The sequence below is a fragment of the Caenorhabditis elegans genome, chromosome I, assembly GCF_000002985.6.
Source record: "Caenorhabditis elegans chromosome I".
Taxonomy (NCBI): Eukaryota; Metazoa; Nematoda; class Chromadorea; order Rhabditida; family Rhabditidae; genus Caenorhabditis; species Caenorhabditis elegans.
The window spans coordinates 13,373,379-13,398,757 of record NC_003279.8 but is presented as its reverse complement, the minus strand read 5'-3'; the positions used below and the strand labels follow the sequence as shown (position 1 = coordinate 13,398,757).

At 33.0% G+C, this 25,379-nt stretch overlaps 6 protein-coding genes and 1 non-coding gene across 8 annotated transcripts; 1 reads left to right on the top strand and 6 right to left on the bottom strand.

The window, feature by feature from the left end:
* Window positions 1-126: 126 nt before the first annotated feature.
* On the bottom strand, window positions 127-1,488 carry C01A2.2 (uncharacterized protein; the record flags this gene model as incomplete). 2 transcript variants are annotated; one of them, NM_060957.2, is made up of 6 exons in its annotated part: window positions 127-409; window positions 589-727; window positions 827-914; window positions 964-1,084; window positions 1,178-1,256; window positions 1,385-1,488. In NM_060957.2, 6 exons carry the CDS (start codon window positions 1,486-1,488, stop codon window positions 278-280), a joined length of 663 nt encoding a protein of 220 aa, NP_493358.1. The 2 variants fall into 2 exon arrangements, with proteins under 2 accessions (NP_493358.1, NP_001129748.1); NM_001136276.3 differs by lacking the exons at window positions 827-914; window positions 964-1,084; window positions 1,178-1,256; window positions 1,385-1,488 and having other exon boundaries at window positions 278-409; window positions 589-708.
* A 3,268-nt stretch (window positions 1,489-4,756) lies between these two features.
* Window positions 4,757-6,640, bottom strand: C01A2.4 (Charged multivesicular body protein 2b). Its single transcript, NM_001383742.2, has 5 exons — window positions 6,589-6,640; window positions 6,253-6,487; window positions 5,222-5,372; window positions 4,977-5,087; window positions 4,757-4,924 (listed from the first exon to the last, which is right to left on the bottom strand). The coding sequence occupies exons 1-5, from the start codon at window positions 6,617-6,619 to the stop codon at window positions 4,829-4,831; spliced, it is 624 nt and encodes a 207-aa protein (NP_001369988.1). The 5' UTR covers window positions 6,620-6,640; the 3' UTR covers window positions 4,757-4,828.
* A 912-nt stretch (window positions 6,641-7,552) lies between these two features.
* oxa-1 (Membrane insertase YidC/Oxa/ALB C-terminal domain-containing protein) lies at window positions 7,553-10,939 on the bottom strand. The gene is made up of 4 exons (NM_060955.8): window positions 10,638-10,939; window positions 9,278-9,831; window positions 8,758-8,923; window positions 7,553-7,881 (listed from the first exon to the last, which is right to left on the bottom strand). Exons 1-4 carry the CDS (start codon window positions 10,924-10,926, stop codon window positions 7,790-7,792), a joined length of 1,101 nt encoding a protein of 366 aa, NP_493356.2. The 5' UTR covers window positions 10,927-10,939; the 3' UTR covers window positions 7,553-7,789.
* Window positions 10,940-11,673: 734 nt separating this feature from the next.
* tads-1 (Replication termination factor 2) lies at window positions 11,674-14,006 on the bottom strand. Its single transcript, NM_060954.8, has 3 exons — window positions 13,893-14,006; window positions 12,978-13,645; window positions 11,674-12,009 (listed from the first exon to the last, which is right to left on the bottom strand). Exons 1-3 carry the CDS (start codon window positions 13,922-13,924, stop codon window positions 11,807-11,809), a joined length of 903 nt encoding a protein of 300 aa, NP_493355.1. The 5' UTR covers window positions 13,925-14,006; the 3' UTR covers window positions 11,674-11,806.
* Window positions 14,007-14,386: 380 nt separating this feature from the next.
* Window positions 14,387-17,366, bottom strand: C01A2.6 (WWE domain-containing protein). The gene is made up of 3 exons (NM_001375237.1): window positions 17,292-17,366; window positions 14,888-15,303; window positions 14,387-14,735 (listed from the first exon to the last, which is right to left on the bottom strand). Exons 1-3 carry the CDS (start codon window positions 17,347-17,349, stop codon window positions 14,667-14,669), a joined length of 543 nt encoding a protein of 180 aa, NP_001361845.1. The 5' UTR covers window positions 17,350-17,366; the 3' UTR covers window positions 14,387-14,666.
* C01A2.10 lies at window positions 17,116-17,171 on the top strand. Its single transcript, NR_050676.1, has one exon. It is a non-coding gene; the product is annotated as an Unclassified non-coding RNA C01A2.10 (non-coding RNA).
* A 4,042-nt stretch (window positions 17,367-21,408) lies between the features above and the next one.
* Window positions 21,409-21,919, bottom strand: C01A2.9 (uncharacterized protein). The gene is made up of 2 exons (NM_001128940.3): window positions 21,816-21,919; window positions 21,409-21,616 (listed from the first exon to the last, which is right to left on the bottom strand). The coding sequence occupies exons 1-2, from the start codon at window positions 21,880-21,882 to the stop codon at window positions 21,513-21,515; spliced, it is 171 nt and encodes a 56-aa protein (NP_001122412.2). The 5' UTR covers window positions 21,883-21,919; the 3' UTR covers window positions 21,409-21,512.
* Window positions 21,920-25,379: the final 3,460 nt, after the last annotated feature.

Here is a 25,379-nt window from a genome sequence, read left to right as displayed (position 1 = left end):
AAAAAATTTAATTCGAATTTAGGACCAAAATGTTTAGAAAAAATTAGATTTGAATTTGGCGCCTATTTTCAGATTTTTTTAAAAATTTCTCGCCATAATTTTTGGCAGTATTAATGTATTAATGTATTAATCGTACACAAATTTATTTTAAAAATTAAATGTTTTTGAAAAAAATTGAACTTCAAAATGTTGTCAAGTTATTTTTTGAAATTAGAACAAAATTTTTTTAAAAATCATATTTTTATTCTTTTTCATAAGTTTTCATATTCGATATAAATTAAGCATCAATGATATCATCAGGACCCGTTCTCTGATTATACTTATTCATCCAGAAGCTCTTGGCAGCCACGTATTTACGCCCACGCATCACAACGTAGATCGCAAGCCCCTGGGCGGCAGTGAAGCAGATCTGAAATTAATTTTTTAAAAATCAGTAAAATATGCACGTTTCAACTGAGAAACGCTTGGATTCGCGCACAAACAAGATCCGGCCAATCAGCGATGCGCAGGGGGCGTGGTCAACATCGCTGATTGGTCGCTCTCCTTGGTTGCGCGCGGGAATTCAATAAAAAATCTCTCATTTTTTACCTGAAAAGCAGTCCATCCCAAATCAAATCGAATATTCCCGAAAACTCGTCGATGAACATCCATGGCAAATGCTCCAAGCGTCAAAATTGTGAAAATGCAGTTCAAAATGAAGTTTGTCATGTAAAACACAAGGAACGGGCTGTAAATTGATAATGGAAACTGTTGGAGAGGGGAGAGGGCGCAGAGAAACCAGACACTCTCGCTTCTCTGCGCTTTCTCACTCTCTCTCACAACTTACCTAAAGAAGACCTTTTTGCTCTTCTGAAGCCCGTAAAATAGCAAAATATGGCATGGTAGACCCACAAGGAAGGCGAAGATCAAATCAACTGGAAATCAAAATTGTTTTTAAAATAATTATCAATAGAGCACACTTACTGATCTCCAAATGATCAATAAACGGATTCCGTCCCTGTCCACGAGAGTGGAATAGAGAGTAAGAGACGCAGAATGCGATGGTGACGGCGAATCCGATGGCACACGCGATGTAGGATCCGACCTAGAAGATTAAATGATATTAGAGAGTACAAGAGAAAGAGAGAGGGCACAGACAGACATAGTGTCTAGCTTCTCTGCACTCTGTCTCACCTACCTTCACATGAACGTTTGTCCCAAATAATCGGAAGGCTTTGTCATTCTCACGGAAGGTTATCACTTCTGATCCATCCAGTCTGCAAGTTAAGGTCAGGTGGGGACATTCAACCTAGAAATTCAGTATAGGCGCCTACCTACCTACCTACCTACTTGCCTGAAGGGTAACTAGAGGCTGCCTGATTAAATGAATTAAAAAACGACTCACTTTGTCTCAAACCTCGAATAATCCACTTCCTGCTCATACACAATCCCGCGTAGAAAATGTTGTACTTGGGTTACGGTAGGTATTTTTGAGCGCCACGAGGACATCTGGAAATAGGGGAAACTGTTGAGATGATAAGGAGTAAAAATTGATAAAGAGGAGAAAAAGAAGAGAAAAATATTGGTTTATGTGAGAATATGTTTTATTATAAAAGTGATTTTTGAACAGTTCACACATATATTATTGATTGGCCAAACTGGCAGGCGCGTAGGCATCAGAAGGCATGTTGCAGGCGCGTATGGGTAGGCAGGCAGAGATGGGCAGACATGGAAGCACGTTTTTTTTTAAAATTTAATATGAAATTTATAATGAAAAATGTAATGAAATTTGAATTTTGAAACTTCCGATTTTTCAATATTTCCTCTTTTGGTACTTCAAATAACGAGACTCTGTTCATTTTTTCTGTATTTTATAATCTAGCATATTTATGACCGAATTTTTGATTTTACATTTTTCGAAAATGTCCTGAAAATCTAGTGCGACAAATTTTAAGATTTTTTTTTCGAATTTTTCGTACCATAAATAAATTACATCTATAATTTTAACCGAAAAATGTAAAAATTCGCAGTAAGTTTTGTGTGTTTTCAGTGGAAAACAGTAGTTTTAAAAATCTAATTTGTTATATTTCAAGGAAAAGGATTAAAACTTGTGGCTAAATTGTTTTTTTTTAAATTTTGCATAAACCCGGAAATTTATTTTAAGTCAGAGAAACTTCACCCTAAAAATATTCAAATATAGACCCCTCCCATATCTTGGCTTTTCTGACTTTTTCCGCTTTAACTTTATGAACTTTCTGATTAATTACTGTAAATTTTAGGCCAAGGTACACTTTTCCAGTTCATTGCTACATTCTCAAGCTTATCTTTTTGAGTGTATAACTAATTGGAAAATATTGAAAAAAAACCTATGGAAAAATCTGAATGGAATATAGTTTTCTTGTCAACGAAATTGATATCCAAAAATGTGTAAAATCGCAGGATTTTATTCATATTTTTTTCATAAACTAAAACTTTTTGGAGACACTTTCAAAATGGAGAAAAGTTATACAATGTTTCTAGCAAAAGTATACAAAAACCAACTGGTCACACACATACAGAAACCTTCTTTTAATCTCTTTCCTCTTATATCCAACTCGTTTTCCCACAAATGCAACAAAGCCCTAACTATTCTCTGAATAAAATCGATAAAAGAGAGATTTCTTCCAACTTATTCATAGGAAGACGTATATGTTTTTTTCGGTTAACAACCGGTTTTTGTTGGTTTTTAAAAGAACCTTTTCAGATAAACAAGGCGAAGGTTTAGACATCAAATGATCAGATTTATGGGGAGGAGAAATATGATGTTTGAAATTGGGAAATAATATTTTAATTAAAGAGGAAAAATTTTTATAATTTTTTTTTTGGCAAAAATTATACGAAACATTAGAGAAATAACTAGAGAGATTTGATTGAACAGAACGTTTTTTTTCAGTTTTTTTCAATTTGTTTCAAATGCATTGATACATTATCATAATTATATATAAGTGGTAAGAATTTTAATTCGTTTTTTAAAAGTATTTGACTTGGAGGCTTTTTATGCAAAATCACAGCCATTTTAGTTTAAAAAACTAGACACATTTTCTAAAAAATAATTATTTTCTTTAATAATAAAAAAAAAAAATTTTAAATTGCTTGTACTTCAAAAAAAGGGTGCGCGTTTAAAACGGAGTACAAACCGGAGTTCAAAATCTTTTTAACTTTTGGGATACTTGGTTTTACAACAAAAAATTAAAAGCACCATACCCCCTTCTTAAAGGCACATCGTCAATACCAGAAAAAGTTTCAGTCGCTCCAAGGCCTATACCTTCAGAGTTAGATTTTTACAATTGGATAATATTCGATATTTTTAGAAATATCTCATTTTCGAAAATGTTGAAAAAACAAGATTCAAAATTTTTGAAAATGAAGAATAAAAAGTCATACATAACAGAGAAAGAGAATCCCCAAAAGACACGTAGAATCATCTCGATACTTGGATTGAAATGGAAAACAAGGTCGTCTAGATGTCTGCGTCTCTCACACTACCTCTCTCTCATTTATTCCTTGTATTCCCGATTGAAAATAGAGCGAAATTGGTGGTTTGACAGGAAGATGAAGATGAAGGAAGAAGGATTTCAAGAAAACAAGAAACATTAAAGGAAAGACAGAGAGGGAGGGAAAGTGTTAATTGAACGGTAAGAAAATGGTTGTAAACGGACAGAGAAATGGGTGCGGAGATTCTTTAATTAGGAGGCATTGGACACTACACACGATAATTTTAACGCGAAAAAGACGTTTCTTCGATATAGAATTGGGATATTGTGCAGAAAATAAATCGAAAAAATGCTATTGGGTCTTGCCACGATCAAAATTTCAGCGCATCTACAGTACCTGAGAGTACTGTAGATTTGAATTCTTAAATATCGCAATTGTGCAATTTTCTACCAATTATTTATTAATGGGGTTTTTTAGTAAAAAATTATTATTATTATTGGAACGCAGGAAAATTATCAATTTGAAATCGAAGTGCAAGCGCGCTCCACCGTCAAAAGATGGGTCTCGTTAGGTATTTGGCGGCAAAATCGCGAATTCAAATGTTTTCACTTATTTTTTGTGTGTTTTGATATCCTTTCAGTTGTTTTTGTTGATTTTTCTGTTGAAATTGATGAAAACGGCAAATTTGATCAGGAAATTTGAGTTTTTGGTTTAAAAAAAAAGAATTTTAGCAGGGGAATGTTTTTTTTTTGTGTAAAAAAATGGTTAAAACTTATAGAAAAATACGTTAAAAACCACTTTTTTTCGGAGATTTCGGCAGGAAAATGTCAATTTGCATGTTAAAAACAAGTTTCCAGACATTCGATCCCGCAAAAATTTCGATTTTTGCATATTTTATAATGAAAAATGTGAAAAATTGGCTGAAAATCTGATTTTTTTTACTGAAATCTTCCAAATCTTACTGTAAAAGAAACATAAAAAGACTAAAAACCAATGAAAAAGTTTGAATTCCCGAATTTGCTTCTAATACCTAACGAGACCCAGATGTTGGGGGCGGAGCTTGTTTAGCCGTAGAGCGCGATTGCACCTTGGCTTCAAAATACGCTTTTTTTGCAATTTCATGATTTTTGATTTTACTTTAAAAAAATACGGAAAAAAAACAATTTGTCTGTAAAAAATGCATCTGTGCCTTTAAGGAGGAGTACGGTAACTCGGCTTCATCCAGTTTTTTGCATTTCTCCCCAAATTTCTGATTTTTTTTTTCAAATTCCTAATTTTCAATTAATGATTTTCACTAGAATATGCAATCGGAAGCATTTATTCTTCAATTAAAATCATGGTATTTACAAAACAAAAGAAATATTATGTACAGAAATCAACTTCTGAGTCTTGCCAATTGAGCTTCGAGATCATCGAAATCAGCCGGAGCAGTGCTGGAAACCTTTGTGGGAAGAGCAGGGACATTTGCAAGCTAAAATTTGAGATTTTGTGATTGGAAAATCATTAAAAATCGATATATCTACCTTTGAATTCATCTCAATTCCAATTTCATCGAGAACTTGATTCACGATAGCGTCTTGTTCGTCGGCGTCTCCAGGTGCGTCGAGAATCGAGTCAAGAGTGTCGTTCATCATCTGGAAAATTAAACATTCAAGATTTTTGTGTAGGCACGAAAATGCCTAGCTGCCTGCCTAGACCTACATTAATTTTTAGAATCAGATTTTCACAGAAAAAATTTCAAAAAAAAATTAAAAACTTAGGTACAAACCTCTTCAGTAAGTCCCATTTTTTCCTGAGCCATTTGGAATTCTCTCATATTTGCGGCAACTTTTTCCAATGGCATTTGAGCATTCATTGCTTTCATTGTTTTGACAGTTGTTCCCATTGCAGAGCCCATTTTAGCCATACTTTGCATATGTCTGCAAAAGGATTGATGTTTTTATTTTAATTTTGAATTTCAAAATTTTGAATTTTTCAGTTCATTTTTTTCGTAAATTAAAAAAAGCAACATACAAATTTCCAAAAAAAAAAAAAACTTGGAAATTTTTTCGAAAATAAAATTTTTATAGCTGAAAAATTCAAATTTGCCGGAAATTCGAAAAGTCTGAAAATGCCTGAAAGTTCTGAATTTTTAAAACTGTAGAATTATTTGAAAATTTCTGAAAAATCTTTAAAAAAAGTACTTCAGAAAGTATTTAAAACGAATAATTGGAATTTTTAAGTGTTAAATTTTTTGAAAATTTCAGATTTTTTTGTTGGTTTTTTTTGAATATTTGAAATAAATTAAGAGTTTCAAAAAAAAAAAATTTTTTTTTAAATTCAAATTTTTGAAAAGAGATTCTGAATTCTAAAAACCAAAAACTTTCTGAAAATTACAGAAATTCAAATTCCAAAGGCTTGAAAATTCCATCAGCATTGAAACTTGAAATTATGTGAAAATCTCGGAAATTTCTAAATTTAAAAAAACTTGCAAATTTTCTGAGAAAAATAATACAAAATTTTGAAAATTCGGAAACCTTTAAAAAAAATTTTTTATTTTTGACATTTTTTTAAAAAGTATCTGAAAATTCCAAAAGTTGAAAAAACGAAAAAAAAATTTTAATTTTTTAACTCGAATAAAAAAAATGTCTCGAAATATTAGATTCCAAAAATTAAAATTTTTTCTGAAAATACGAAAAGCTGTCTGATTCAAAAGTTTCTAAAATTTATATTTATTCTAAAAAAAAAGTTGTTTTATTGAAATTATTCCAAATTGATATTTTTTCCTTTTTTTCTAGAATTTCCATCAAAAAAACGTACGAATTTTGTGCCTGTACTCCACTAATTCTTGCACTCATTCCAATACTTTTAGTCTTTTGATTTCTCAGCTGAACAAGCTGTTTGGCCAAATGTCTTGCCGCATCATTATGTCCTTTTGCAGCTAATTTCTTAATTTCTTGTTCCAATTCTTTTTCTCTTCGATCCATTTGACGACGATCCGATTCAAGATCTCGATTCGTTTTTCGAAGTTCTCGTTTATTGGCTCTTTCGAGCTCTGTAACAAATTGAAGGGCTTTTTTTTTTGAAAATCGAAGAAAAACGGGTTTTAGGTGGGAAAATTGATTAAAAAATTATTTTTTCGAAAAAAAAACTCACCTTTTGGATCGGGCTTCGAGAAAATGTTCATCCTTGGAAAATTCCGATTTTTCTGAAATAATTTTCAGTTTGTGAAAAAATGACCGTGAAACCTCTTACACGGCCGTGTGCCGATTATTTACGCGGCTCGTGTACTCCGCGTGGAGAAGATTTTGAAATTTTTGCTAAAATGCCTGATGTTGGGCTAATTTTGCTAATTTTTTTTTGAATTTACCGTTCAAATCGCCAATTTATCGCCTTTTTTCAATTTTTTAGATAAAAAAATTCGAATTTAATGCTCAAAACTACTGGAAGCTGAGAATTTGTAGTTTTCCAGCAGAAAATTAACCGATTTGTACCTAAAACACTGCAAAAAAAGACAACCTGAAATTTCAAAGTTATATCCAAAAAAAATTGCCCTAAATCTAGAATTTCCGCAAAAAAGTGTAACAGCTTCTCCACGTGTAGTACACAGGCTGCGTAAATCGACAACGCACAGCGGTAGAGGTTTTTGCACTTTTTTCTTCCATTTTCAAGAGAAAGAAAAATTTTAAATTAAATTGAAATTTGCAACAAAAAATTTCGGAAAAATTGTTTTTTGGATGTAAGTTTTTGGCTTCAATTTCCCAAAAATGTACGTTTTTTTTTCGTAAAATGGTCTTAAAATATGAAAATAAATTTTAAATTTTGGAAAAATATTTTTTATCAGAAAATCGGAAAAAAAATAAATTTTTATCTCAAGCATCGATTTTTTTTAATTAAAAAATCAACAGAAAATGTACAAATCTGAGCAAAAATTGCCAAAAACTGAAATAAAATCAGCAATTCTTTGTCACTTTTCTCTCTTTTTTTCTCTATTTCTCTTGCCATGACTCAGTGAGGCTCCGCCTACTATTGCGAAATTTCTGATGAAAAAAAAAATATTTTGAAATCGGATGTGTTTACCCAATAATATTTTCTAGAAAAAATAAATCGATTTCAAAAAAAAAATTGTTTAAAATTTTAAAATGATAACAATCGATAATTATGATTAATTTTCGTTCCAAAAAACAATTTTTTGGGGAAAAAATTGAAAATTAACAAAAAACAATAATGTAAAAAAAAACTCAGGATCCTAATAAAATATAAAAACAAGAGCCTATAAGTCTGAAAATCTACCAAAAACAAAAATATCGAAAAAATGCGGAAAAAATTAAGAATTCATGATGACGTCATCAAATCATTACGTAATTGGTTTTCCACGTCCCGCTTTTTTGAATGATGAAGCATCACGTTGTCGGAGATCAGCCATCGATGGAGGAATTGCTTTGTTGTCTGGAAATGGGCCAATTTGATTTGGTTTTCGAATTTAAAATTTGGAAAAATGGAAAAAAAAGTTCTAGAATATTCTAAAAATTAAAAAAATTAATTTTTTAGCTGAAAAAAAGCGAAAATTTCGAAATTTCGATGAGTAAAATATTCTTAAGCACTTTTTATTTAAAAAAAAAAGCTTACTTTACTTTACAAATTTTCTGGATTTTCTTTATCGAAATTTCAAATATTTTAGTATTTTTTCCGAAATTTTGAATTATTTTATTAAATCGTTCAATTTTGAAATGTTTAGTTTTTTTTTCAAACAATTTTTTGATATTTTTTCGAATTATAAAACTTTATTTTTTTCTTTAAAATTTAGCATATTTTACGAATTTTTTTTTTTATTTTCAGAGAGAATTTCGGAGTTTTTTTTTCAAAATTTCAAGATTCAGAGCTTTATGCCTAGAAATTCAAATTTCTTTCAATGTTACAGTAATTTTTTGAATTTAAAAAGTACTAAATTATTTAAAAATTCAAAATAATTTTTTTTTTTTGAAAAAAATCGAAAAATTGGGAAATTTCGTGGATAGTTTAGAAGCATACAATTTTTTTCATAGGATTTTAATTTCAAAATTTAAATTTTCAGATAAAATATTTTTAATTTAATTTATTAGTATTTTTTTAATACAATTTTTAAAAAATATATATTTTTGGAATATTTTTGTTCCAAAATTTTAATTTTTTTCAAATAAAAAACAAACTATGGTACTTTTTTCGAATTACAGAATTTTTTTTTTCAATATTATAGTACTTTTTTACTTTTTTCCAATAAAAGTTATTTTTCCGTTTATTTTTTCAAAATTTTCGTATATTTTTCATTTAATTCGATTAAACTACCTTTATAAGATTTCAAGACTTGTGAGATGGCATTCTTTTGGACGGCACTCGGTGGAAGTGGTACAACTGGTGGAATTCCAAATATTTTTCGAATCGCGTCAACTTTGAATGCGGCCGCGTAGATCAACGAAACAGCGTTGGAAGCTGTCCAATATACGCATAGACCCTGAAAAAACAAAATTTTTATTGTTAAGGAAAATACAATTTTAAAACAAAAAAGGTGATTTGTTTGGAAAGATTTTTCATATTTTGCTCTTAAATTATTTTAAATTTGGAATTTTATTTTATCTGAAATTTCAAAATTTCAAAATGTACAATTATTTTTTGCTGATTTGCCGGAAAATCGGCACATTGCCGGAGTTGAAAATTTCAGGAAAATCGGTAAATTGCCGGAATAAACACTGCCCACTCCTGATTTTTACGGATTTCATCGTAATTTTTTTTTTCTTCAAATTTTCTAAATTCTATCACTTTTTAATGGAATTTTTATATTCAAATCACAACTTTTGGGCTCTCGTACCGTAGCAAATTGTGAAGAAACTCCAAAAATAACAACAGGAAGACCATAAGTCATAAATGCACGCATAATTGGTGGCATTTGATCAGCTGATGTACCCATTTCAATTCCAACTTTTGTCACCAAAGCCATAGTAGCTGCAGAGATGAATGGAAGTGCATAATATGGATCAGTTGCTGTTAAATCAGTAAACCATAATGTTCCACCAGTAGATAATCCAGGATAATTGACAACTACCATCTTTTTAATTGCAAAGAATTGAGTAGCAAATACAGCTCCATTTGCAGCCATAACCATAAATTGACGACCCAATCGAATATCTTTTGATCGAAGAAAATCTCGTTGTTCCAGAAGAATCTGTTGTTGAAGAAGTTGATTATTTTCTTTACGAGCTTCATCAATTCGATCACGGAATTCGTTCATTTCCTTTCGATACATTGATTGTTTTGCCACAAGCTTCTGAGACATTACGGGGACACCGATTAAAAGAGCACGAAGGGTTACTGTAGCTGCAACGATTGTAACCCACCAGGGAATGTCAAGGTGCACGTGAATGCCTGGAAAATTAGAAATTGATAATTTTGAACCGATTTTTTTAAAATTTTCTATGTATTAGGATGAAGTGTTGGAACTCTGATAAAATTTAGATTTTTTGCGTTGTTTTTTTCTAATTTTGAGTAAAAAAAGAGTTTGGAAGCCGTGATAAAAAAAAAGAAAAACTGTAAATTAAATTGAATTTTGCAACAAAAAATTTTGGAAAGATTAATTATTCTAATTTTTTGGCTCCAATTTTCCAAAAAAATGTACGTTTTTTTTCGTAAAATGGTCTTTAACTATGAAAACAAATTGGTGCACGTGAATGCCTCGAAAATAGAAAATTTATCAATTTGAACCGATTTTTTTAAAAAAATTTCTATGTATTAGGATGACGGGTGTTGGTTTTCCGAAAAAAATTTAGATTTTTCGAAAAAATAACTTCAAATTTTGTCCATTTTTCTTCTTTTTAGAAGAAAATTATTTTGTTTCTTATGCGTTTAGGGCATTTTTTCGGTTTTCTCTACAAACTACCGAAAATAGAAAAAAATATTGTAAAACTTTCGAAAAAAAAAATGGAAAAATTTAACTAAAACCTCCAATTTTCGCTCTAAAAACTTAAAAATGAGCCTCAAAAATGGAAATTTGCTATGAGTTTTTTTTCGCTTAGTTTTTTTTTTCAAAAATCTCTACAAAAAGTTCATTTTTATTCAAATTCATTCATTTTTTTTTGGCTAAAAAATGTCAATTTTAAGCGTTTTTCGTATGAAAACCGCTGGTCTAAACCACTTTTAACAGAATCTTCCTCGAAAATTCTCGCAAAACGAACTTTCAAGAGCCCATCTAAAATACGAAGATGGTTTCCACCACGTCCATAATCCGAGTTCTTCCAGTACAGATGCTCCAGAAGCAATGAGCTCATCCACAGACATTCCAGGTATTGGAGGAGTTGGAAGTGGTGGTAAATCAGGAATTGATGCACTTTCAGTGATTTTGAATACGTCATTTGAAGAGATATTTCTCGTTTGACACGTGGCAATCACAGGACGAATGAGCCGAAGACGTGTTGGAGCAAGTCGGAATGAAGCTGCTGCCGTTCGTATTGAAACTGATAACATTTTGTGATGGCTTCTGGAAAATTCAAGAATTTTGAATGATTTTGGCTGATTTTTGTCACTTTTCAGAGAAAATATTTGACGAAAAACAAAATTGTTTTGGCAAAAATTTCAGATTTCCAGCAAATTTGAAAATATTTTTCCGCAAAAAATTGAAATTTCATATAAAATGGAAGAATAAACGTCTAGCACGACCACGTGTCGATTTACTATGCTTGTGTACTCCACGAGGAGAAGATTTCACAACTTCTGACTGAAATTCCTCAATTTTTGAACAATTCCCGCTGATTTTTTTTGAGATTAAGGTTAAAATCGTTAATTCATAGTATTTTAAATGTAAATTAATTTATTAACTCTTGAAAACAAGGAATTCTTAATTTCTATAGTTTTCCAGCAGAAGAACAATCGATTTTCCACATAAAAGATTAAAAAAAATAGGGATAAAATACCGATTTTAATGCAAAACCTGAAAAAAATAGGCGAAAATAAATGGTCAAACATCAAGCATTTTAACTGAAAACTCGGAAAAGTTCTCCACGGGGAGTACACGAACTGCGTATATCCACACATGGGTAGAAAAAATTGCTGAAAATCTGAAAATTTTGCGAAAAATCTTTCAAATAACTAGAGTTTTCAGAAATTTCCAGTTTTTAATTTAATTTTCGATCTAAAAAATGGAAATTTAAGCAGAAATAAAGACAATTGCGGTTAAAACCAAGTAAATGCTTTGAAACTGAACACAAAAAAAAATCAAAAATTCTTGGAATGATTATTATTAGCGAGAAATTGAACAAAAATCATGGAGTAAATGTACAAAATGTACAGAAAAGGTAAAAGAAAAACGGAAAATTTAAAATTTCGAGCAAAAAAAATGTGAGAAAAATCAATAATAAAGTGGATTATAAGTGACCCAATGTCCTTCAGTCTTATTTTTTGCAGCTTCACATGTTGTAAACAGCTTCTTATAAGTGTCTGAAGTGGTAGGATCCGATTGAATATCCGTATTTGCTTTTCGTTTTTCAGCTTTCTTTTCTGATGTCGAGCCACCGGTGAGCTTTGCGATTTCCAGCTTTTTCTTGAGATCCACTGAAAAAATAGGGGTTTAAATGTATAATTTGGTACTTTTTTCGGAATTTCTCTAACAATTTTATGGCGGTTTTCGTATCTACATCTCGGAAAATTGCGAAAAATCTCCAATTTCGCCAATTTTCAGAAGCTCGAAACTCATTTTTACATGGTTTTTTTTTTCACTATTTTAGGCATTTTAGTAGTTTTTCTTCACGCTTATGTTTAATTTTTGTGTCATTTTCCACCAAAAACTTAGACATTTTCCACCAAAAACACGTATTAAACGACCAGAATGTGAAAAATGAACTAAAAATCAATTTCCGACAGATGTAATGGAAAAAGTGTCAAAATTAGGGGGATTTAGCGAAATTTAAGTTTTTTTTTCGAATTTTAGCCTTTTGGGACCATTTTTTGAGTCTTTTAGTGATAAAATCCTGTAAAATATTTGGAATACGTACTCAATTCGGATAAAATCTCAAAGTCATGTTTCCGTATCGAAGCAGTCGAAAATTCATTTGAATTCTATTTCAGCTTCCGTTTATTCCGTGGTTTTACTGAGTTATGTATATTTTTAGGAGTTTTGCACCTAAAAACAATCATAGATCAACAAAAATCACGTAACTCAGTAAACCCGTTCAGAATATACTCAGATTTAAACCAAATTGAAACCGTACAAGCCTATATTGTGAATTTATCTGCACAAATTTGGTTTACATCTACTCAAACTTGCAATCTATGCAAATTAAGTTTGGATCTAGACAATCTTGGTTTACATCTGCCCAAAATTAGAACTTTTCATAATATAGACTTGTACGGTTTTTTAAATGGGTTTGAATCTGGGTATATTATGAACGGTTTTGACTGAGAATAAACTACCGAAATTTGCAAAAATAGATTTACGACCGGCAAAATTGCAGATTTTCGCTTTTCTCCGACATTTTTACGATTTTTTTTACATGAAATTCGATATATTCTCCAAAACTTACCATGCTTTCCAACTCCGGAGCCACTTGGCCCTGGAGCAACACTTGAAGCTTCTCCTCCTGATCCAGCAGCCAAACTAGCGGCAGCCTCCATCTTCTCAGCTGTTTTCTTTGCTTTATCCTTCTTCGCCGCCGCTTTTTCAGCTTTCTCAGCCTCCCATTTCAGCTTGTAGAGCTCTAATTGCTCCGGCTCCGGATTCAAAATCACCATTTTTGTGGCATCATAAGGTCCTCCACAAACATGACAATTTGAGGATTTAACTTCTTGTTGAGCTTTCTCTGAATACACACATCCACACTGCCAATTAACTAAGAAACTTTGAATTCCGTTCATTGGAACATTTGTGATTGGGCAAATGAATTCAGTTTGATTCACATCATTATAATCGTCTCCTTTCACATCTCCACGCTTGAAATCTTTATTCAAAGTGAGCTTAAGCTCTACAAAATCCTTTGGGCCTTTGATATGAGAAGCTGAAGCTGATTTCGAGATAGTTTTGCTCAAAATCGAGTTGATCACATCTTCCTTGTTGTAAAGCTTTCCAAATCGACAAGCAATCACTGGTCTTTTCAGTGGAAGCTGTGTTAGTTGACAGTTTCTCCATTTTGTGGCGTTTTTCACGTGTTTGTCGAGCTTTTCCTTCTTCTTTCTCTCCTTGACCAGTTCGCAACTGAAATTATCGATTTTTTTTAAAGATATACTTTTTTGTTGGAAAAAATCTGATAACTAGCCGATTTTTTCCCACTCAAACGTGTAAATATTTTGAACTAAATTATACATAATTATTTCTCCATTGCATGAGTTTGCTCAGACGGTTTTACTCATTTTCAGGCATATTTTTAAACAAATTCACATATTTTTATTGAAAACCTTATTTTTCGGGTTTTTGCCCATTTTTCCTGACAACAGACACTTACCGCTTTGGAATAGTTCCTCCATCGGCTCCCATGGCGATTTGTGCTCCAAAATTCCAAGAAAAATCGATGAAAAATACAAATATCCGAGCGAAAACGCAAGAAATAACTGACGAAACGACGCCCCGCCCACTTTTGCAATGTGCGGCGCGCGGTTTCGCAATACCTCCGCACGGGAGACAGTGGTTTAGCGTTTATTTTTAATAAGTTTTGTTGAAGAAGAAAAAAGACGGTTTAAGACACAGAAAAAATTAATTTCAGGGACTTATCAACAACAAAACAAATGAATAAATGTTTTAATTTTCAAAAAAAACAACACTATACAAAATTCAGATAAAATTAGACTAATTCGATGCACCATGTCTATTTACCCTGAGCCATATATCTTGGTTTATTTAAGATATATCAATACATTTATTTTTTTTCACTTTGCAATTTGGAACGAATTACGATGAACAAAAGTCACATTAACAACTCAAGTTTTAAAAAAATCAAATAAGTTTTCTATTATTTATTCCGCACGCACGGTATTATATTTAAAACAAAATGTATTAGTGAACAGTTCAAATTAGATCAACAAGAAAATGTGATATCGAATTTTGAAATTATGTTGAAATTATGAAATTTTAAATTAAAACCGAAATAAATAAAGCTGGATGGGAGAGACGGGGGACCACATGGAAACCGGAAAATGACGAGAACAAGTGTAGAAAAATGAATAACGTTGATTGATTCAAAACGTGAATAAAATCTCTGGAATATAATATGTTTAATGCTTTATAGAAGCCTGTCACGTCTCTCTTGGCGCAGTCGTTTCTGCTCGCGGACTTCCCATTCGGCATCGCTCTGAAAAACGTCAGATTATAAAAAAATATTTTTTAAAAAAGAAAGCTCCATTAGTCTTGCCAAAAGTAATTTGGTTTTTCTAGATTTTCAGATGATATTTTTTTCAAAAAAAAAAATTGCAAAGAATCTACGGGAGAATAAATAACTCTTACCTCTTTCTTCAAAAGATCGTCCTCCTGCTCCTTTGTCCACACGGTGCACCATGGTGGAATGAAATCGGGATCCGCGTGAAGCGAGAAGTCCAGTCTTCCATTCCAGCGCCATTCATCGTCGGGTGGGTTTGTATCGTACACGCAAACAGAATAGAAGTCCTTCTCGTCCTCTAATCGTTCCGAGTAGGTAGATTGCCAAGGTTCGGCTCCATTTTCCCAAGCTTCAAGAATTTGTGCCTTGCTTGGAGGCAGCTTCACAAGATCTGAGGTGCTGGAAAGATATTTCTTCTGGCGAGGAGGATGCTCCGTATCTCTTGACGTGACGTCTCCTGAAGCGCTATCGGGGGCTGGAGCGACGTGGTCGGAGATTAGCGGCCGGGTTGACGAAGTGTCTTTGTTGTCGTAGGTAGTGGCTTCTGAAATGTTTTAAATGTTAATCTCAAACAGTTGGAGACTGAATACTTCTACTTGAATTCCTAGGCTGTTACTTTTTGAAACATTATCAGCATTTTTGAACTAGAACTCAATATATATTTCCTGATGTCTAACTCCACTATCACATTAAATGACCAGCGCCAGCGAGTCTGTCGAATGAAATTGAATAAAGTAAGCAACTTTCGCAACTATTTCTCAGCCTAATAGTCACGGTGTGGATTTTTCAACAAAAAATCAAAAAAACATGTTCCAAGAATTAATTCATTCTTAACCATTGCGTGACACGTGGCATTTTTTTGAGTTTTTTATGGATTTCAGCTGTTTTAAATCAGCCAACTTTCAGCTTTGTTTCAGTTTTTCTTCAATTTTTTTCTAGATTATCAAAGTTGACAGCATTTTCGAGAAAGACATAAAGAAAAAACTAGAACAACACATTTTGACATAGAGAAAAACAATGACAAAGTATGTATATCTTGCACCAGGAAAAGTCCTCTAACTGACCATTGGGCCCACAAGTTTTTTTAAAAATTTACCATTCTGATAATTAGATGGGTGGTTACACTACTAACATATTTTTAAAATTTTTCTAAGTCTAGTTTTTGAGAAAATGTAGGTAGTTGTGAAAAATGGTGGTTTCCCTAACAGGGGAAGGATCTCAAAGAATCCTCAGAAATCTGTTACGTGATAACATATATTTGATAAATGATGATTACAGTTAATCACTCCAAAAAAATTAGCGGTATTAGAGCAAGTTCAACCAAATTACAAGGTGTTCGATTTGTCTAAAAATGTCCTTCTTTTGAACATCAAAAGGAGATTAATTTACAGAACATGTCGATTTTTGGAGTTTATAAGAAATAAAGAGAATGAGCATCGATGGACGAGCTTCTGGAATGTTTGCTTTCCTTAGAACAAAAAAAGATAAGGCGTTTGTGACGGCTCGTTTGAAACTGTTCGAAATTATGCAACAAATAAGGGAGCAGACAATATGGCATTCTTTTGTAAATAAGTCGTTTTTTTTGAGAAATGATGAAATAATTGAAATAAAGTTGCACAACAACTATTAGTAGGTCTCATCACGACGAAAATAATCAAAAAAAAATAGCCTTGCTGGTGTCAAAGCCTCTGGTTTGTAAAACTCGAAGTGTTTAATTTTGCAACATCCGTACAAGCTAGCATATTTTGTTTGGTATTTTCTGGTATATTTGATCATGCTGAACAGTTTTATGAAAGACAAAAAAAAACCAATTCATATGATTTTGCCATACTTTTGAATTTTTGAACAAAAAAACAGCTTTTAATTAAATTTTGCAATTTTTTAAAATGACCTTCCGTATAAGCTAGCATACTTTGTTTGGTATTTTCTGGTGTATTTGATCATGCTATTTGACCAGTTTTCAATTATCTTGCACCTTCTCCCACTATTTCATTAACATTTGAACAATTCAACTACATATATTGCTGTTTACTTTTCAGTTTTCAGAATTTCGCAAAATGTTTTGTTTATACATATTTGATATCAGTTTCTGTTGGTAACTTTCTCATAGCCGTGCACTCAAAATTACCACTAACTTTACTTATAATAACTGTCAAAGAAGCACATGAAGAATAGTCTAATACTACTTTATATACTTTTTGTCAAACATCCCTGTTATTTTTGGATAGTTTATTCAGAGATATAGAAGATTTCCCTTATTCCTGGCATCCAATAATCTATGACTAATAAGCGCTCTCGTATCGCGTATCGTGTCACTGTTCATCACGTCACTGTGCTCCGCTGCTTTCTTCCACTCGCACTCTCTCTCTCTCTCTCTCTCTCTCTCTCTCTCTCTCTCTCTCTCTCTCTCTCCCTGGCGCTACACAGAAGAGACTCTTTTTTTTTCAAAAATAACAGTTTTATCAGTTCTGTTTTTATTTTATCAGTGAATATAACGAAAAATTGAAACATTATTTCCCCCGCCAAACTGACCAGTATTTCCTGCTCCACAACAAAAATTCCAGATCACAGACAACAGATTACAGAGCATCGTCGCCAAGTTCAGCTGGAAAACAAATGTTTAAGGTAATGTCAAAGGCGTATGGACGGCAAGGAGCGTACATACTTATTTATAAAGAAACTGGAATAAAAGTTTGGGAGGAGAAAATGACATGTAACAGAGAAAAGAATGTTGTGAAGATTTTGAAGAATACGACTAGAAACTATAAAATGAATTGGAAAATGCAATTATTGTACCAAAGTCTGAAAAATGACTAAAACTTTAATATCTATAAAGACTTAAATGTTGAGTGAAGAAAGCAAATCTAAAATAGAAAAAACTCCTCCCACTCGCAGCAACTGGCAAACGGAAAGATGTCTAGAATAGTGAGACGGAGAGAAATTGGAAAAGAGAATGATGAAAGGAAGCGCGAAATATACGGTGACATTGGTATCGTGAATGATTTTTGGATTTAAACAGAATATTATGCTGGAAAATTGAGAGAATACAAAATGCCGATTGAACAAAATTCCAATTACCAAACTACAAAGTCAATGATTCATTGGAAGGAACAGAGAGTTCAGATTTCAACGAAATGAGGGAACTACAGTTTAGTTAGTTAAAAATGAATGATTTCATAATATCAACAACAATTATGAATAAGAAAATCTAATATGTACATTTGATATACATATGTATTACAGAAAACGTTCTCGAAAGTTACCAACATAATTTCAGCAATCTTATTAGTTTTGTTTTTTTCAGTTAAAAATGATTCCTTAATAGTTTTGTACTGCGCTCATAATAGTTATTTGCAAAATTATACTACATGCAGTGCTAATAGGGAAATGCGGTATATTTATTCATTTATTTATTTGAATACGATTTAATTATCGTGAAAAGAAAAATATCTTGAAACGTAAACCCAATCTAACAAATATAGGAGTATCAGAAGCAGTTTCTTATAATTTTGCACGTGGTGTCAGGCTGTCCCATCACGGTTTAATCTATCAGTTGAGTACTTTTTTTTTGTATATCTACGTAGATCAAACCGACATGGGACACTCTGACACCTCGTACCTTTACAGAACTGTGTATCGTTATCCTGCTAAAATAAATTATCACACACACACACTTACAATAATTGAAACACTGAATACTACGCTACATAACTGATAGTATTTTTACAACATGCCTTCGCGTGCCCTCATCGGCACCATCACATTCTTATTGGAAACAACCGTATGTGGTAGGTTTTCAAAACATTTAGCTTGCCTTCAACAATGAAGGCACCTGTTGCATCTAAAGTATGGAAGAGATGAGGATCAATCGAAAAAAAGTTGAGTTTCGAAGAAACATTTATGTTGCGGTGAATAGATTAAATGGTGAAAAATGTTTTCTTGGTGAAAAAATATATATTACCATCGAACTCTAAAGAACTCCTCGTCATGTATATGTGCATTGTCTGATAGAGTGGCTACACACCAATCTGAGACCGTCGTCGATGGCGTCCGTTTTTGTTGGCTTTATCTCTCACGGTCATGCGCCCTCTCACTTCGTCTTTCGCTATAATTTTTTTTCCCTCCATACCGTTTGGCGCCTCTCCGAGGGGCGTGTGTCGGGCTCGTGTGTAGGCCTCTGATAGTGTGTTGTCACAGATTTAGTTGCGTTGTTTATATTTCTAAATCTTTCTATCTTCGTTTATTAAAATGTTCTCTAAATAGATTTGATTGATTATGTTGCATAATATTTTAAATTGTCGCATTATAAATCTTGCACCTCACTTCCTGTATCTAACCATGTTCCTTCTAACTCTGATAGATGATCTTTTCAGATGTTCGGTGCCATTTTGGAACTCTTAAAATGTCTTTTCTCATGTGAGAAAACCTCTCAGAACGTCGCGATAAATCTATCCGTGGTCACTCAACAAAACGTGGTGATTCTGGGAGCCCCCATACCAAACTCGCGGAAGAGACAGCTTCATCTTCAGAGTGTATGTTGCATTTTTTCGTTAGGGCAAGTCCCGAAGCATGTTACGCTGATCTGAATTGATTTTATATGAATACCAAAGCTTGATTTTTCAAATGATCGAACGTGAACCCTTCCATCAACAGAGAGTTGAAGCTCGTCGTCACTTTTTTGAACCACGTCATCATTAGCAACTCAATTTCTCGCAGTTGCTTTCACAAATATTTTCCCCAGTATGCTTTATATGTTCATAATAATTATAATATCTTAGTACAAGGAAAATAAATGTTGTTTTACTAATATTTGTCAACATTTTTTTCTCCGATCGATAGAAAGTGCCAGTCCAGTATGGGTGGGAGGAACGGACGACACCAAGAGTGAAAGGAAGAGGTTTGCGCGTTTTTTTTTTCGTTTTTTCGCGGGTTCGATAGAGTGAATATGTCGAAATAGGAGAAGGGGGGACACCTACATCAGCTTAAGCAAAAGCAAAAAGAAAAAGCAACTCCTGTAGGGAAGGTACGAGATGTGTGAAAGCGATTGATTTCGAAATATATATTCTTGATTTGTGAAGATTTATAGAAGATTTATAAACCTAACTAACTTCATTCAAAAACTATTGGATAGGGTTCCAAATATCTTCTGGATTAGTAAAATTAAAATTCTATTTTGAAGCATGAACTTTTTGAAGGGTTAGTACCGCAGAGGTTTTTTTCTATATACATCCCAACATGGATAAATATCCTAACTGAAAACTCTAAAAAGTTCAAGTTTTGTGGCTCGCCAACTTTTAGAAATGATACTTTAGAAATATAGAGTGATTAGGAAAGTGGAAAATTTTAAATATGGCTGAAAGTTAGAATTCGGTTTTTGTTGGTATGGTACAAAGGGATGGTAGGACGATTAAAAAACAAAACAAGTAATTATAAAAAAATTAAACATGTTAAAAACAAAACAAGTTGCCGATTAGTCTGAGTGAAAAAAAAGCAAATAATGACGTGTTAGCCAAAAGACGTGATACTCTTCGACTTAACTGATATAAAATGGACTTATTTGAAGAAATTAAGAAAGTATGACTTTGAAAACGATTTTAGTGAGAATCAAGACGAGCCGGAAAGTTGTGGAAAAAGATGTTGGTTATAATTTTATTGTATTTATATCAACTTCACCTGTGGAAGCAATACTTAATTTTATGCTTATTATACGTTTTTATTGGTGTTCTGAAGATCACGATCTACTTTTGCTTAATTTCCTTCTAGTTAATTTTTATCTATAGATTTAACTTTCATATATTTCCGTTTTCTCCATCAATTCGCTTTCTATTTGTCAATTCCTCCATTCCTCCTCTTGGGGGGTATGTCACAGTGGCCCGCACGCATGCACAAGTCGATGTCACTTTAGGCGACTGTGCAGGGAGAGAATGATGGTACTGTTTTTTTTTGCGACTGATATCAGAGTTTTGAGCTTTCACTGATGAAAGAGAAAGAAGTTAATTTGGTCAAAGAGGTCACGAAATATCAATTTATCGTATTTCCTCTATCAGTATTGCACCCGACTACTTTAATTTAAAACGTTATATCTCGGTTCATTTTAAAGATATTAATGTTTTATAAATTGTAAAATGATTGAAAAAGAACTAAAAAATATTTTATTAGTTGACCATTTTTGAATAGAACAAACGATAATTGAGATATATGTAAGCTGTCAAAGTTGAACAATGTTGAAGGTGTATCGTCGTAGATCTTGGTTGGTCTGAGCACGGTTTTGCTTGTTGACTAGAGGATATCAGTTGTTTTTGAATTTAACAAACAATTATTGACTGACAAAATATGTGCATTTCGCTTTTCTTTTGGATGCTTCTCTCTATGAATTTCCAAAGCTAGAAGGTACGGTGCCAGCTGTGAGCATCACAAAAATTAAAAGCTCATTTCATGAATTACCTTCCTTCAATCCCATTCCTTTCTTTCTGAAATCATTAAAACACCCAAATCTTATAGTCAACATTCCATTAACCTTTTCATTTTTGACCGCCCGTCCCACCCGAATCTCTCTCAATTTCTCCTTATCTCTTTGGCTCACGCCTTTTTTCTTGGCCCAAATTTGTTTTGCCTCCCCGAATTTATATGAATAGTCAGAACTAAAAAATTAAGTTGTAAGCTTTATTTTGTACAACTTAACATATGTATTTAATCAATTTCAAATATATAAATAAAAAACCAATAAATTAAAAAATTAATAAAGCAAGCGTCCTACTCCTCTGTATTCTCCTCGCTGTCTGTCTCCTCAATGATAGCCACTACCTGCCCAGCTGGAGGGATTCGGCGTCCGACAAAGTGGTGCACCACGAGAACGTCTAGAATTGTTAGGTTTAGTGAGAAAAGCAGTGATCCAGTGTGATAAACAGTTAAATCTCGACGACTTAGCAAGCAAATCTCTGTAGCTTTTCAAGCTGAAAGATGGACTATATGACTTTTGCCCTGCTCAGTTCTACTAGATCATATGTATATAATATAGGTAAGGCGGCCTACGCGCCTCTTGACTTCACTTCTTACCAATAATGAGCTGACAGAACAGCATGGTGATGGAGTACAAGATGATGATGGGGTGGAAGATGAGCATGACGTTATAGTTTCCTGGGAACTACAACAATCTGAAAATCAATTGCGATAAGTCAGGTTTTGTGCTAATACAAAATGTTTCAGAAATGCAAAAAATTATTTATCACATGAAAACTGAGGAAATGAGGAAATGCTTGCTCGTCGTCCAATCTGCAGGCAAGTGGGAGGAGTCTCAATGATGGGCGCACTGCCGTACCGTTGGGGGAGTGTATGCCTTTTCTATTTCTCTCGTTTAGTTTTCTCCTATTTATGAATCATGCATTTTGGGAGGAGAGAAAACCAAGTGAAATGTGTAGAAAAGGAGAAAGAAATCGGTAAGGTTAAAGTAACATTGTAAAGATATTAACACATATATACTTTTAATTCAGTTTCTCGAAAAATTTACATAGAAGAAATTTTGAATATAGTGTTTCCTCTGGCTATAATTTTGAGAAACAAAACTTGAGATAAGTCAGTTGAATATTATTAGAAGCTGTAATACTAATAAAGTAAAATGAAACTTCTCCTGTAATTGCTTTGTAACGGTTCTGTAACCGACCATGTACCGAATGTGGAGCTCAAAAATTGATAAATGCGAGATAGGATTGATATAAAAGATGTTTCTAAATATTAATCGGCAACAAATCACACACACACACACGGCAGATATTTTGTTTCCCGAATGTTTTATTTTTTCAATATACATGCCGTGGGGTGTCACGGCAGCTCGACTCATAAAAACGAACAGGCACATAACATGGCGTCGACCATCTCTTCTTCTCTCCCAAACTCTTGTTCTCCCTCTCTCATTTCTTCTAACTCTAATTTTTCTTTTTCCGTTTTTTTCCGTCTGCACACAGTACCACGCCTCTTACACAGTTTGTCAGTGTGCCCATATTTTTAATGCCTAAAAGTTCATTAGCGTATTTGAGAAGTCAATATCATTTAAAACAACTAATTATAGTGACGCTGTGCTGAAATTTCTGAAACGCATGTTTGCAAAGCCATTTTTGCAAAGTGAAATGTGTTAGGGATCTTCTCATTACAAGCAACTCAAACCATTTGCATAACTTCAACTCTAAAACTTTCTACTTTTTCGAAGCAATACATTTTCTAGAGAGACCTACCTGCTTTGTGTTTGACAAATGCTCGGAGCTATTGAACAACGAACGTGCTCCAAATTTACAAATCCATTTGGTTACATACATATTTATTGAGTTTTCAAACATACTTATGAGTTTTCAGATAATTTGTCCTTCCGGTCTTTTTCGAGATAAATCTGTATGAGATTTTTCCAATACATACATCTTAAATAATTAATTTAGTAAAACTTCAGACAGCGTTAGTCATTTCAATTTAATTTTTTGTTTGAGAAAATTTGCTAAGAAAACTGCATAATTTTTATGTAACCCGAAAAATTTTTCATACCTATTTTGAACTGCTTTTAGTATAAACAAATTTCCAAACTGTGAAACTTTGCATCTTATAGCTTAACCCTCACAAGTCTTTCCAGCAGCCTTTGGATAATAATTTGGGCGTGTCATTCTTTAGTAAATTTCCATTGAACAACGGAAGTTTCGATGATGTTTTGGGGGTGGAGAGTGTAATGAAATAGAATGAAGAAAGCGTATTTCGAAATGAATAAAAACGCCGCCCCCATCAGATATAGACATCTAAATGCTGTAAACGAATGGAAAATTTCTAAAAGATTTTGGAAATGGTGAAGTACAGTTTTATCTCCATACGTTCCATTTTACTGTAATTTAGTAATCTTCGATCCTGTCAGGTGTCTAGAATATTCTGAACTTCCTGCTCACACAAAATCTGGGCGGCAGACGATTTTTCCGGAAAATTGGAAAATCGGCAAATTGACGGAATCAAAAATTTCCGGCAAATCGGCAAACCGGCAATTTTCTGATTTGCCGAACGGCAATTCCCGCCCACCCCTGAATTATACCACCTTCGAGTCTGAAATGGGCATTATATGGTTCTTGTTCGCGTGTGCCAGGCTTGATGTATCACAAACTATTCACTTCGCTTATAATCTGAAATTAAGTCTTGTTTTATCTGAAACAGGGGATCCTCAGCGCGTAAGATGATAGCCAATGACTTCTGAATCTTCCTCTCAGAGAGTCGGCGTATATGGTCATTTTTAGAAGAGAGCGCTAAACCTGGTAGCTGTGCTCTGATTCTGAGTAGATTTTCGATTGTCGATATGTTTTCGTAAATGTTTCCTTCTCCCATCAATTTTGAGTTTTGAATACCGACTTCAAGGGAGAATAGTTTGATACATTACCTTGATATTTTCCATCCATTTTCAAATAGAGATATTATTAATTTAAGAACTTTGAAAATCCAGGAAAATTTGAATTAGTTGAAAAGCTTCCAGGTTTTGAGCATATTACTGATGTCTTGAAAGTAATTTGAGATTTATAGAAAGTGTTAACTGATTCTGTAAATTCAAAATATTCTGTTGATAAGTGCATATACCAATAAGGGTAGATCTAAAAGTCATCGAACTTGGAAGAGAAGAGCCGAGGAGCTAGCTCTGTTTAATAGATTTTTTCGAATCTTTCCGTTGCCAAATTCTAATTATCTTAACTTTCTTATCGTATCTTTCATGTTGATCTATTTTTTTTTGATTAATATGCATAACTTATTACACAGTTTTTAAGGAATCTACTGTACATGATTGAAGTTTAAAATTCGTTCTAGCTTTTCTTTTTTTTCAACAAACCTCCAGTTTCTGCTCGAATTGAACAATACGTCCAATTCCGTACTGATCAACTTTCTCGAAGCTTAGTGCTAAGTTTTGGATTTTATCCAAAAAAATCACCCAGCTAGAATTGAGCATATTTGAAGCCAAAAGTAGGCAAAGAAGGGGTGGAGACCCCAGGAGGGAGGAGGGGAAAAACGAAAAAAGGAGGCGGTGTCGACTGGCGGGTATCTAGGAGAAAGAAATATGAGTTCGCGGAGAAGAAAGGGGTGTGTATATTTAATTTCTTAATTTCTTAACGTGATTTTTTTGTTAATTTTTCTGTAATAACGTAAGTTGGACTTTGTTAAATCTGGCTGATCTTTTTAATAAGCTTGCTAACTGTGCGTTTTTAGATTTCAGCTAAAATTGGACCATTTTCAAAACATAAAAACAGCTTCAAGAAAGTATGATGATCGGCACACAACGGGGTTGAAAATGGCAGTTCGAACAAATATATCTCGTAGCGAAAACTACAGTAGTTCTTTAGATGTCTACTGTAGCCCTTGTGTCGATTTACGAGCTCGATTTTTGAAACGGAATAAAATGATTTATGTTTTGATAGAATATTAAAATTAAGCAAAAAAAAAATGAAAAATACATTTATTTCAAGAATATTGCCGTAAATCGGCACAACAGCTACAGTAGTAGTTTAAAGTGTTTTCGCTACGAGATATTCTGCGCGTCAAATATGTTGCGCAATATGCATTCTCAAAATGTTATGTTCCCGTAATAACTGTGTATTTTTAGACCGCAGCTTTCCT